General features: G+C 62.9%; 1 protein-coding gene across 1 annotated transcript; it reads right to left on the bottom strand.

Annotated features, from left to right (window-relative positions):
* Nucleotides 1-4,390: 4,390 nt before the first annotated feature.
* SLC39A1 (solute carrier family 39 member 1) lies at nt 4,391-11,543 on the bottom strand. Its single transcript, XM_084613242.1, has 4 exons — nt 11,466-11,543; nt 8,912-9,268; nt 7,995-8,125; nt 4,391-6,653 (listed from the first exon to the last, which is right to left on the bottom strand). The coding sequence occupies exons 2-4, from the start codon at nt 9,108-9,110 to the stop codon at nt 5,964-5,966; spliced, it is 1,020 nt and encodes a 339-aa protein (XP_084469368.1). The 5' UTR covers nt 9,111-9,268; nt 11,466-11,543; the 3' UTR covers nt 4,391-5,963.
* Nucleotides 11,544-13,082: the final 1,539 nt, after the last annotated feature.

Genomic DNA, 13,082 nt, shown 5'->3' with positions numbered 1-13,082 from the left:
CCAGGGCGCCGAGCGCGCCACAGACGGGGGCGCGCGCAGGGGCTGCTGGGAGTTGTAGTCCCGCGCAGGGAGGAAGCGCGCGCTCTTCCGCGGCGGACGAGAGGCTCGGAGACTGCAGCTCCCGCCGTGCACCGCGCTGCCCATAACTCAGGGCCCAAGAATGCCTCGCAGGCGGCCTGCCCCGCACGGGCCCGCTGCGGCCTGTCAGGAGTGGGGCGGGGAGGGGGATGGGCGCCGAGGGCTCCTGGTTTTGTTGCTGGTAAACGGCTTCAGCTGAGGGTGGCTTTACACAGATACAACAGCAGCGGGGCTAGAGCACCCCGAGAGCTGTGGGATGCTTGCAGCTGGAATTGCACGGGGCACGCGTGAACCCGGCCCCTGACTGCCCTTTGCACCCCTGCCTAGTGCAAGGAAAGAGAACGCTGCACGGGGCACGTGTGAACCCGGCCCCTGACTGCCCTTTGCACCCCTGCCTAGTGCAAGGAAAGAGAACGCTGCACGGGGCACGCGTGAACCCGGCCCCTGACTGCCCTTTGCACCCCTGCCTAGTGCAAGGAAAGAGAACGCTGCACGGGGCACCCGTGAACCCGGCCCGACTGCCCTTTGCACCCCTGCCTAGTGCAAGGAAAGAGAACGCTGCACGGGGCACCTGTGAACCCGGCCCCCGACTGCCCTTTGCACCCCTGCCTAGTGCAAGGAAAGAGAACGCTGCACGGGGCACCTGTGAACCCGGCCCCCGACTGCCCTTTGCACCCCTGCCTAGTGCAAGGAAAGAGAACGCTGCACGGGGCACGCGTGAACCCGGCCCCTGACTGCCCTTTGCACCCCTGCCTAGTGCAAGAAAAGAGAACGCCGCACGGGGCACGCGTGAACCCGGCCCCTGACTGCCCTTTGCACCCCTGCCTAGTGCAAGGAAAGAGAACGCTGCACGGGGCACGTGTGAACCCGGCCCCTGACTGCCCTTTGCACCCCTGCCTAGTGCAAGGAAAGAGAACGCTGCACGGGGCACGCGTGAACCCGGCCCCTGACTGCCCTTTGCACCCCTGCCTAGTGCAAGGAAAGAGAACGCCGCACGGGGCACGCGTGAACCCAGCCCCTGACTGCCCTTTGCACCCCTGCCTAGTGCAAGGAAAGAGAACGCTGCACGGGGCACCTGTGAACCCGGTCCCCGACTGCCCTTTGCACCCCTGCCTAGTGCAAGGAAAGAGAACGCTGCACGGGGCACGCGTGAACCCGGCCCCTGACTGCCCTTTGCACCCCTGCCTAGTGCAAGGAAAGAGAACGCCGCACGGGGCACGCGTGAACCCGGCCCCTGACTGCCCTTTGCACCCCTGCCTAGTGCAAGGAAAGAGAACGCCACACGGGGCACGCGTGAACCCGGCCCCCGACTGCCCTTTGCACCCCTGCCTAGTGCAAGGAAAGAGAACGCCGCACGGGGCACCCGTGAACCCGGCCCCCGACTGCCCTTTGCACCCCTGCCTAGTGCAAGGAAAGAGAACGCTGCACGGGGCACCCGTGAACCCGGCCCCTGACTGCCCTTTGCACCCCTGCCTAGTGCAAGGAAAGAGAACGCTGCACAGGGCACCCGTGAACCCGGCCCGACTGCCCTTTGCACCCCTGCCTAGTGCATGGAAAGAGAACGCTGCACGGGGCACCCGTGAACCCGGCCCCTGACTGCCCTTTGCACCCCTGCCTAGTGCAAGGAAAGAGAACGCTGCACGTGGCACCCGTGAACCCGGCCCCTGACTGCCCTTTGCACCCCTGCCTAGTGCATGGAAAGAGAACGCTGCACGGGGCACCCGTGAACCCGGCCCCTGACTGCCCTTTGCACCCCTGCCTAGTGCATGGAAAGAGAACGCTGCACGGGGCACCCGTGAACCTGGCCCCTAACTGCCCTTTGCACCATTGCTGAGGCCAGGGCAAAGCTGTGGAACGAACTCTCACAGGATCCAAGAGCTGCTACAGATTTCCCCCAGCTGCCATTCCAAGCACTAAGTGCATTTCTTTGGTCTGCCTCCGCCTGTGAAAACACATCGCACCGCCAACACCTCAGCCAGCATTATTTTTAAAACTTGCCAAACGAATGGTCAGGAATCAATTGCACGTGCACGTCTCCGCCTGAGAGGGAAAGGAAGGGAGAAGGAGAGAACCACATGAAAGAGTCCTGTCAAGTGACTGACACAGCCGTCAGGCACAGCAGCGCTGGCTGCAACAGACGAGCCGGTCAGACTGAACGGCAAAGACATGGCCCGCCCTCTGAACAATTCCCCAGCTCTGACTTCCCAGCCCTGCCTGGCTTCTTTGCTCTGGAGGGCCAGGCGTGCGTTACCTGGCACCAAGCATGGCCTTGGCTCTAAACCCATTTCAAAGCACTCTACAAACATACTCTAAGAAAACCTCGTAAAACCTGCATGAGATGGTGAATAATGGCATCCCCTCCTCTCTGTTCTGGATGGGGCAACAGGCCCAGAGCAGCGAAGTGACCTGCCCTAGGTCTCTTAATGGCCAGGAGGCCTGGAGCCACTGGGCACGTTAGGCCCTCAGCACTTCCAGGGAATAGGCTTTTACAATCCGGCCCTGGGGGAAGCAGAGTGAAATTAGCGACTGGGCTTCTTTACAACCCAACACCTTCTGTGATACAGTTAAACCTAAAAATGCCCCACAACAAACCTCCCCATCAAACCAAGCTCTGCTTTCCCGGGAGACACCAGAGCCTTCCCCATGGACAACAGACTCCAGCACCAGCCAGGCTAGCATGCTACCTCCCTGGCAACGGAGCTCCAAGCTGGCAGGCAAGGCAGGTTTGCAGCTGAAAGGCCTCTACAAGTGCTAAGCGTGATTTGGGAGGTCTGTAACCCCAGAGCTTTGTTCTATCCCAGAGGGCTGTGAGCAGGGCTCATTCAGTACCAGCCAAAAGCCCGAGGCACTTCTTACTACATCCTACTGCAGACAGGCAGCCTGTTGCACGGGGGCTAGTGGAGGTTGTTGGTAAGTCACTGTTCTCTGCTTGAATGCATCGTGGGCCTGCTTGAATGCATCGTGGGCCTGCTTGGCACTTCTGTGAATTTCTTCTGCACAGCAAATGGGCAGAGACTGCTGCTCTGGCCCAGTTAGCTGAGTAAAGCGAGATGCCCCGTAAGGTTTGGAATTTGGCCCCCCTCTCTCCCATTACAGTGCCTAGCTCAGCAGGTCTGGGAGCACGGCCCCATGGGCACCAGCGTTCTCCTCCTACCCTCCCTCAGCCAGGCACAGCCCAAAGCTGGCATCAGTGAGAGGCAAAGGCCCGAAATCAGGGACAGGCACAAATCATTCATGCAGACAATGTAAAAAGCTGGGGGAATCCCTTCCCTCAGCATCGGTGAGTTTCATGGGTCATTTCTGATGCAAACATTTTTTAACTGCAGGTGTGAGGGGCTGGGGCCAAAGGCACAGGGATCGTAGGTGACGTCGACACTAACACGAGCGACATTCATGCCCCTCTGTTGCTCCGGAGTCTGGCTTTATCCTGCTTCATGGAACTGACCAAGCATTGGCCCAGGCTCCCTGCAGAGGGAGCAGGCCGGGTACATAGCTTACACCAGAGGGGACTGGGCCAGGATGGTGCTTTGAAGTCCCAGCCCTGGGCTGAGGGGCTAGCTGTACACGTAGGAGCCGGCTCGTGTGAAGTGGGGGGACAGAAGAGGCAGGATTCAAACCCCATTAGCAGCAGAGGGGCTCACGCTTGGCCCCAAGGGCTCTGCTCTCTCACTGACCAGCTGTGGCCCCGGGCCCTGCTCGGCACTGCCCAGGCAGGAGTTAAGGATGAACCTGCTTACTGCCGAGTGCAGGGAGCATGCAGAGCAGCGCCTGGCCAACGGCTCCCTCTAGAGGCGACGTGGATGTTCCTGTGCGGATAAGGGCTCTGCCATGCTAAGGTGTCCCCCCAGCACCACCACCTCGCTCAGTGGGGCACGAGTCCCGCTCCAGGAGGCGGACAAAGCGACCTGCCAGCCTGGAGCCCCCACTTGGGTACGTCCAAGCAAGTAGCACGCGCCAAGCTGGGATGTAGATCGCCCTCACTCGAGCCCACTGCCCCTGCACCAGCACCCCGAGGGTCCCATAACGTGCTCGGACCTCCAGCTTCGGGCCGAGCGCACCAGGGCCCTGTCAGGACCCACACGGACATGGCAGGCACAGCTGGCTGGAGCCACGTCCCCTGTGCACATAGCTAAGCCTGTCTGTGCACCCTGGACACACGCAGGTCCAGGCCTGGCGCTGGTTCTGTGCAGTGCAGGGGGAGGGGGAAAGTCACCCATAGAGAAATGGCTCTTTAAAAACCAGGAGCCATCACTGCCCTGGAGATCTGATCCGGGGAGAAGGGGCAGGGTTAAAAACACAGCACCCAAGAAGCTACAGAGTTTAAAGTCATTTTATTTTTCAATTCAAAAAGTTTCTCTGTCAGTCTTTTAACCAAACAGCTGTGTTTCCACCAGCGAGGCGGGAAGGAGAAACGGGCAGTTAGTAAAATAGACTCTCTGGATGGGAACCGGCTGGGTCTGGGTTTCCTACCACCTCCCAGGCTGCTGAAAAGAGGCTCTTTATAAAAATAGCGTTGTGGCCTTACGGAGCTGGAGGGGTTAAGGCCATTTGGCCGTTCGGCCCAGGAAGCCAGGTCTGCCACACCAGCTGGGAGCACTTTAGATGCCAGAAGCTCTTTGAGGCAGGCCCATCTTTTTGTTCGGTCTCCACGCAGCTCCTGGCACCTTGGGGTCCCGGCCCACGGTGCTATGGCGACACAAGTGGCTCCATTGGAAGACTGAGTGTGGGAAAGGGACCGTGCTGGATGGCTCTAAGGCACTTTTATTCCGGTACGAGCAGGCCTCCTGCTGGGGACTGCCGTAGGGACACCCCCCTACAGGTACAAGAACTGGTACTCTCCAGCGGGCATGAACCGGCGCCATGTCATGCTCTCACTGACGCTGGCCCGGTGTGTATAAAATAGGCCGCAGATTCAGTCTTTACTCTGTGTTCCTTAAAAAAAAATAATTAGTCATTCCCAGCTCCTCTTCCTAGCTGTTGCACATTACCAAGGTCAGGATCACGGTCCCCATGTTACAGATGGGGAAACTGAGGCACGGAGGGTGAAGTGACTTGCCCAAGATCGCCCAACGGCACGGCCAGGAACAGACCTGCAGGGCTCCTGAGACCCAGTCCAGTGCTCTAGCCACTAGGCCACACTGCCCTCCAATTGGGTGAAAACTGCAGTGGGAGGAGAGCGGAAGGAGGCATTGGCTCTGCAGGGCTCCTCCCTCTGGCACAGGGCGAAGGCCCAGGCCCAACCCGATACCCACCCCAGGAACAGCCCAAGCAAAGCAGGAGCATGGAAGACTGCAGGGGCAGCAAGGCCTGTCCCACCCCGCGCTCTCCTGGACTGGGGCCTCTGGCTAGAGGAACGCACCATCCCGGCCTTCCCGGGGATGCTGCCAGCTGGGCAACCGCCCCCCTGCAGAGGAGCTGGGGGCAGTGAAGCTACCCCAATCCGCCCCTGCCCCCGCAGGCCCCCGCTCAGCCACACATGCTCCCAAGGGCTTTGCAGAACCAGTGCCCGGCTCTGCGGCAGGCTTAGGGGGCAGCGCTCATATTGAGGCATCCTCTGACTCTCCGCTGGCATGGCCAGGCTGGGGCCCTGGAGGAGCCATACCAGGGTCTAGGAAGCTATCCTGAGCCCCAGGCAGGTTTAGATTCAGGGGGCACTGGGATCAGTCCATGGGTCCTGGGCAGCAGGCAGGGGCCATGTCCAGCCCCACATGGGGGGTCCCCAGAGGGACCAACCAGCACCCTACCAGAGCAGGAACCCCCAGCATTTTCTCCAGTGCAGGGCCAGGCCCTGGCCCCGCAAGTCCTGGGATCCATCTCATGCTGCCGGCGGCAGGGGCACAAGGTGGGGGAGGGGTCTGTCCCTGGCAGTGGGGGCCCCGGGCAGCTCAGATCTTGATGAAGAGGATGCTGGTGACCAGGGCGAAGCCGGCGAGGAGCAGGATGATCTTAAGAATCCTCTGCTCAGAGGAGCTGAGCTCATGCGGCAGAATCTCCAGGAAGGTGATGTAGATGAAGGTGCCGGTGGCCAGCCCCTCCAGCACGCTGCGGGAGAGCTGGTGCAGGGCGCCCGAGGTCTCCGTCAGGGCCACCCCTAGGCCGATCCCCAGCGGGGACATGAGGGCGAAGAGCAGCAGGCAGCCGACCACGGCCCGGGGGCGCAGCCGGCCCTGCAGCAGCTTGAGCGAGAGGCTGAAGGCAATGACGCACTTGTGGATGAGCAGGGCCAGGCAGATCTCCAGCACCTTGGCACTGGCCTCCTGCAGCCCCACGGCCAGCCCCTCGAAGACGGAGTGCAGCGAGAGCGAGAAGACCAGGATGAAGGAGCGGATGGCCGAGTGCGCGTTGAAGTCGACGTGCAGGTGGGGGCGCTCCTGGGCCGGGCCCCAGGCAGGGTGCAGGGGCCCCTCCTGCCAGTGCTGGGACTGGACGGTGCTGTCCTGGGCCGAGGCCCCCAGCAGCGCCCGTGTCTCCTCTAGGGAGCCAGACTGGTCCTTGTAGGCCAGCACAATCTGCTCCATCACCAACACCAGGAAGAAGCCCATGGCCAGGATGAACTCCTGCAAGGGGAACTGGAGCTGCAGAGGGAAGAGGCAGGTCAGCGAGGAGCTCGGCACCTCCCCCTCCTCCCCGGGACCACAGGGCTGGTGCCAAAGGTCCCCAGGGGCGAGAGCCCTCCCCCCACAGCAGCCTCGCAGCCATCTCACTGCTCAGCATGCAACGTGCCCCTCAGGAGGTGGGGGCATTGAGCAGGGGGCTGGAGGCAGAGAAGGGGGGCCCCCATTTCCAGCTCCAGAGGGTTCAGCGCTGCCAGTCACAGGGGACACAATGCGCTGTCCCCACCTGCATGCTGCAGCTCCCCCCGCCACAGTGAGGGGCATGGCTGAAGCGCGGGGGCCTCCCCCCAGCAGGGAGCAGGGATTCGGCTTTTACCTTTGCAGGTTCCTGGGGCCAGATGGGCATTGCTAGGATTTTAATCAGACCTCTGCCCAGCCTAGCCCCAGGCTTCCCCCACCCTCCTATGAGTGCCACGTCCCCGGCAGACCCCAGACCTGACCCCCCAGCGATGCTTAGGCAGATCCTTCAGGGGGTGGGGGGAGGCTCCCTTCTTTTTGGGCAGGAGCATCTGGAACCAGTCTGGGCAAAGCACTAGAGGTGGCTGGGGCTAGGATCGCCTGCCGTGTAGGGATTTGGGGGGTGCACCCACACAGCCAGCGACGGTGGTGCTCCCAAGCCCCCTGTGCTGGGGGAGGCAGAGCTGAGGGGCTGGAGCAGAAGGCATCACTGCCGAGAAGCTGGGGCCGCCGGCTGCCAGGAAGCCGCGTGGGAAGGCGGGGGGGCGGGGGGGAGAGAGGAATGATCGTCAATGAGGCAAGCGGCTCCAGTGAGTCACCACAAGCCCCTGCTGTGCGATAGGCCAGGCTCTGCCCAGCCCAGCACCACCACCCCGCAGCCATTGCAGGGACACCGGGTTTGCAAACAGCAACAGGTCCTGGCCACGGGCAGCCTCGCCCAGCCCCGACCCCCCACTCCGCCCCAGCCAGGAGCTCTGCATCTGAGCACACAGAGCGACCCCACCCCAAGCCATCCCCCATCCATAGCCCTGAAAATCCCACTCCAGTCAGAGCCTCAATGCTTCCCACCAGGGTCCCCCACAAACCACCCACCCCAGGCCTGTGTCCAGAGCCCCACGGCTTCCCCCCAGACAGCCCCCAACCAGACCTGAGCGTGCAGCATGGCAGCAGGGGGTGCAGCCCCTGCCCCAGGGGCTAGGTCTCCCACAGAGCCCGCCAGGGATCACAGCAGTGCCCAGCCCGCTGGGGACCCTGGCTCTGGGTGTCCCATTACACATACAGACTCCAGACCAGAAGGGACCATTGAGCCCATCTCGTCTGGCCTCCTGCATCGCACACACTTACTGTGACTCTCAGGGCAGCCAGCGCTTCGTTGATGCTCGCCAGGTAGTCGGGGACCAGATCGAGGAGGCAGGTAGCCAGGAACACGCCACCCGCAAAGCAGCTCACCAGGCTCAGGACCTTTCTGCGCGTGTCTGCCAGGGAGGGAGGGAGGGAGACACAAATGACAAGCCCAGGCGGGGAGATGCATGGCTCTGCTGCTGTTCTGCCAGGGTGCCAACTGGTTTGGCCAGCCAACCGGGCAGCGAGCTGGGCTCCAAGACTGGACCTCTTCAGGGCCTGATCGTGCCTGCGGGCGACTAGCGAAGCCACGTGCCGCTCAGCGAGTTACGAACGCACAGTCTGGCCCAAGCGCTGCCGTGCCAGTGAGGTTTGGGTGCGGGACACAGACGCAGCAGGGCGCCTATCAAACTGAGCCCCTGTCCTGGAACGGCAGTGCATTTCCCCGGCCCCATCTCGCTCCCCTCCGGCCCCAGGTGCGACTACCCATGAGGACGCCCAGGCTCTGGCTCAGCAGCGGTGAAAGGCTGCAGGGTTCTCAATGCTTCCGCCTGCCAGCGGCTTCGCCCCCAAACTTCCCCCTGATCAGAACTAATTGCTCCGGCCCCAGCTGGGCAGTGGAAGGGGCTAGCAGAACCCCTGGCGGCCGAACAGCCAGCAGAAGCCTGGTCCTGTGGGGAAGGCACTGGCCCAGATCCCAGGAGTCTGGCTTGGATCCTGCCTCTGCCACTGGCCTTGGGTGAATCTCTCTCCTCTCAGCTGCCCCCCCCATACCCTGGGGGTGATCATGCTGCCCACTCCCCACCCTGGGTCTGGATGTTTAGTCACCGGACACTTGGAGCCGGGGTCAGGGCCGCCACTCCGCGTCGCTGAACAGCAGCTGCCCCGGAGTCTGGCGCTCCCCGCAGGCCGGGCCTTACCCAACGAACTGGCCCCGCTCCCGTGGGGCCGGAAGATGCAGAGCGGAGCTAGGCCGCACAAGATGGTCAGCAGCAGCAGCGTCACTAGGGAGCCCAGCTTCACCTCCAAGCCCATGGGGGACCGGAGCACAGCCATGCTGGAGCCAGGGCTCCAGATCATCTGGTCGGGGTCGGCCCTGGGCCCCGGCCACTCAGCCATGGCCCCGGAGCGGCTGGAAAGGCCTTTCCTGCTCCCTGTGTTCCCCTCAGGGGTGTGCACGGCCTGTCCACAGCGTGGGAGCCGAGCTCAGCGAGCAGGAGTCTTGGCCTGCCTCCGAAAGCGACGGGAGAGAGCGTCCTCTGCGAGCAGTGTCTGCCCTGCGAACGCAAAACGGATGTCAGCAGCCCCCGCCTAATGCCACAGGGGCGAGTTAGCTGGGGAACCAACGCACCCCGTGCTCCAGGGGCTCACACAGACGATCCCACAAAGAGCGAAGGACGGAACCCCGGGGCTCTCCCTCTTGCTGGCACTGGGGGCCGGGCTGAGTCATATGGACTCCAGAACCCCAGTTCAATTACAGGTTTAACCGTAGCCCCAGAACAGCTGCTGCAAGATGGCCCCACATGTGCCACGGGGCTCAGGGGAGCGGTGCAGGGAGGCTGGGATGGGGTTCCTAGCTGGGGGCTTTTCCCCAACAGGAGACAGGGCACCAGCCCCCTTTGTCAGTTGCTGCCGCAGAAGAGGTGATCCAGGAAGGATCCCCCCTGAGTTCCCCCCCGCCACGCCAGGAATGGATGAGCTTCGTCCCACCCCCCACACACACACACAATCTCCTAGCAAATCTTAGCTCCCAGGCACTTCCGACCTCTGGTTACCAGCATGTGACTCATGCAGTTCAGCCCCCCCATTCCCACCACATTCCTCCTGGGTGAGGCTGCCCTGTGGGACCCCAGTGGGCCGTAAGCCCCTGGCCCCCACGGTGGGGCTGGCACCAGCTGCGGAATACAGGCTGCATTCGGTGCTGGCGTGACCCGGCTAACTCCTGGGGCCACACCAGGGGGAGCTTGGGAAAAGGAGATTGAAGGAAATTGAAGGAAAGCGATGGGAGAGTGCTTCCTCTGCGAGCAGCATCTGCTCTGCAAACGCAAAACGGATGTCAGCAGCCCCGGCCCAATGCCACAGGGGCGAGTTAGCTGGGGAACCAGCAGGCATTTAGCAGGAGTGCTGGGATCCCAGCCTGCCCTCAAGCTAGCCGGGAATTTCAGGACTCCACGTACCCAGAAAAGGAAGCCCACATGCAAGCCCGGGTTTGCCCAAAGTGTCCTGAGGTGCCAAACAGCAGCTGCGGGCATGTTATCTGAGCTCTGCTGCATCATTCAGCCAACAATGAAGGGAATTTTGAACCCTCTCCCAACCACAGACAACCAATGGTCTTAAGATCAAAGTCCCCTTGGGAGTATTTATAAGCGGGTCTGCAGGGCACAGGCTGGTACTTCCCACCTTCCTAACGATCGGGTCATGGCCGCGGCCTGCGAGCCACCCGAGACGGGCAGCAATTCCACTCAGGGAAACTCCCGTCTCCACTCAGGGAAACCTTCGCTCTTCCTCCCAGCATGCTCTGGCAAGAGCTGCACTTGGTGCACGGTTCTCCGTAACTTCGCCCACGTCACCTCCTCGCAGCAGCTCTGCTGTGGCCATCCCACAGGAGCGGGACCCACACCTCAGCCGGCCTGAACTACTAAGCCACACGTGCCTTGGGAGGGCACCGCAGTTAAGCAGTGTTAGCCCCTTTCCTGGAGAAACTGAGGCACGGAAAGGCAGCTGCCCAAACACACAGGGCACCAGGCCTTCCCAGCTCCCAGTGTTCACCCCACCCCTGGCCCCCCGGCAGCGCCACCTTCTCCCAGCCCTCCGCAGTAGCAACCCCACCCTCGGTGTCATGACCGAGGTCGAGGGCCAGCAGAGGAAGTGACAAGGGGGCCATCGCCGCCTCCGGCTGGGGGGCTTTCCCAAGGGGGACCCCAGGGGCCAGCAAAGAGAAGTCCCGGGAAGCTGTTCACGGTCCCCCCGGGGCGCACAGCTCCTGGCCTGGACACGGCTGGGTCCGACCCGGGACCTCGCCCCTCCCGGGAGATCACACGCCGCAGGTCTAAAAATACCAGTCCCCGAGAGCCGGCGGCCGGTCCCGCTGGCGAAGCCCGGGGCGCTGCCACGCTGGAGCGAGGCAGGAGCAGCCGCCCCGGGGCCCCCGAGGCCGGGCCAGGGGCGAGCTCCAGGGGCCGGTTTTAGTAGCCCCGGGCCGGCAGCACAAACACAGACGGGGGGGGACACTTAACCCCCCCCCGCGAAAACCAGCCCAGCTCCGGCTGGAGCAGGCGGGCGGGGTCATGCAGGCCCGGGGGGGGCCCTACGGGGTCCGGCCCGGGGGGGCAGCCGGAGCGGGGGGGGGCAGCTGGGGGGGGGGGGCCCTCCTCCCAGCCCTCCCGCGGGAACGGGGCTACTCGCGGGGGGCGGGGCTCAGCCGCCAGGCCCCGCCCCGCCCGGAGCCCCGAGGCTCCCCCCGCCCGGACTCACCTCCGGGCCTTCGCTACTTTGTCTCCGGGCCCGCTGCGAGCCGTGGCTGAGCGTTCGGAAGGGGCGTGGCCGGGGAAGTGCTTTCCGCCAATGGGGACGGGGAGGGCCAGCGATTGGCATCGCATGGGGGCCAATGAAAAGCAAGGAGCTCCAGAGCCCGCCCCCTGCCTCCTTCCCCCCCACCGTGCCCAGGCCAGGCTCCCGGGCCGTGTCTACACTAGGGGTAGTGACCCTGCACACTCCTTATGGCACACAACAAACCGCAGCGTGGGGAGAGGGAGGCTTAGGGGGGTGGAGGAAACAGGGCAGAACTTTGGGGTCTGTGCCCCACGTGGCTCCCGGCGCGCCTGAGCCAGGCACAGTGTCCCACTCCTTCGCCCTGCCAGAGCCGTTCACCCCTGGGTGCAGATACCCACTGCAGGGCGGGCACCGGCTCTGCACCGGAGCCTGAACCCTCCACGCCACCGCCAGTGGGGACGAGGCCTCGGCACAAGGTGCACTGCTAAGACGCTTCGATCTCAGAGCAGACGGGGCTGCTGGAGCTCTCAGGCCTGCTGCCTGGTTGAGGTGAAGCCTAGAGTTTGCCCCTGCCAGCTAACCCGGGTTACGAGTGGCAGCTGGCAATGGCAAATCCTGCAGGCACGCTCCATCCCCATGCCCTGGTCACCCTGTCCCAGGATAACTTCCCAAAGCTGCAGCCAACCTGTTCCAAAATGTCAGGGAAGGCTCTAGTCTTCATTGGACAAAACCCGGGTGATTCTGGAGAAAATCAGAGCAGGGAAATGGAGGATGCAGGGATAGGGCCACCCAGGGGGGAACCGGACAGTTTGCCCCGGGCCCCAAAACCAAACAGCATTGTGATCTGGCACAGGGGGTCGCAGCACCACCCACGTTTGGCCCGGCTGTCCTGTGACTGGGCCAATCCTGAGCCGTGCTGCGACCCTGCACACCAGGTCACGATTCCTGGAGCAGGAGCTCCTGCTGCAGGGGACATGCAGGGCTCCCCTACCCATACCCCAACACAGGGGCCTTCCCTCGGGGGTCACTTTCTTGGCAGCATGGCAGGGGGCTTCAGCTGCAGATTTTGCCCCTGGGGCCTAAAAACCTCTGTGCGGCCAGACAGTTGGTTAGCAAACCCAGCAGCTGATGGCCCCATGACACCTTCCAGCAACATCCTGCACCTCAGCTCTGTCCTGCCCCCCTGAATGACAGCTCCCGGCCAAAGAAAAAGAAGCAGTAATGGCAGGGGGGGAAAGAGTGAGATTGGGGGTTGGGGGAGCCTGTTCTTTGCTGTGCCTTGTTCCCCATCAGTAACCCCGCTGGGATCCGGGGCTTGTCCAGCAATGAGGGAGTTATAGGCAGAGCTTCATTTGTAATGAAAGAGGCTCTGGGGTTTGGAACTGCCTAGCCCAGAGATGCCGGGGCTACAAAATGCCAGGCCCAGAGGTGCCAGGGCTCAGCCCTGGAAAGCCTCGATACAAATTAAGCAGTGGTTTTAGGCGGCTGTCCCGGTACCACTCCCCAGGTCTGATGCAGCCAGGCCCCTCCGCCTGCCCTCAATTGGCTTCAGTGGGGTCACTCCTGATTTACACTCGCTCGGTGGAGCGAGAGGAGGAT

Source organism: Lepidochelys olivacea (assembly GCF_965140295.1).
Source record: "Lepidochelys olivacea isolate rLepOli2 genome assembly, chromosome: 24".
In the NCBI taxonomy this organism is placed as follows: domain Eukaryota; kingdom Metazoa; phylum Chordata; order Testudines; family Cheloniidae; genus Lepidochelys; species Lepidochelys olivacea.
Note: the sequence above shows the minus strand (reverse complement) of the source record. Positions and strands in the feature narration are given on the sequence as shown.

Coding starts and splice junctions, on each gene's coding strand:
- SLC39A1 (XM_084613242.1), bottom strand. CDS start 9,110: ATGGCTGAGTGGCCGGGGCCCAGGGCCGACCCCGACCAGATGATCTGG. Junction 8,126..8,911: donor GAGCGGGGCCAGTTCGTTGG/GTAAGGCCCGGC, acceptor CCTCCCTGGCAG/ACACGCGCAGAAAGGTCCTG. Junction 6,654..7,994: donor TGGCTGCCCTGAGAGTCACA/GTAAGTGTGTGC, acceptor TTCCCTCTGCAG/CTCCAGTTCCCCTTGCAGGA.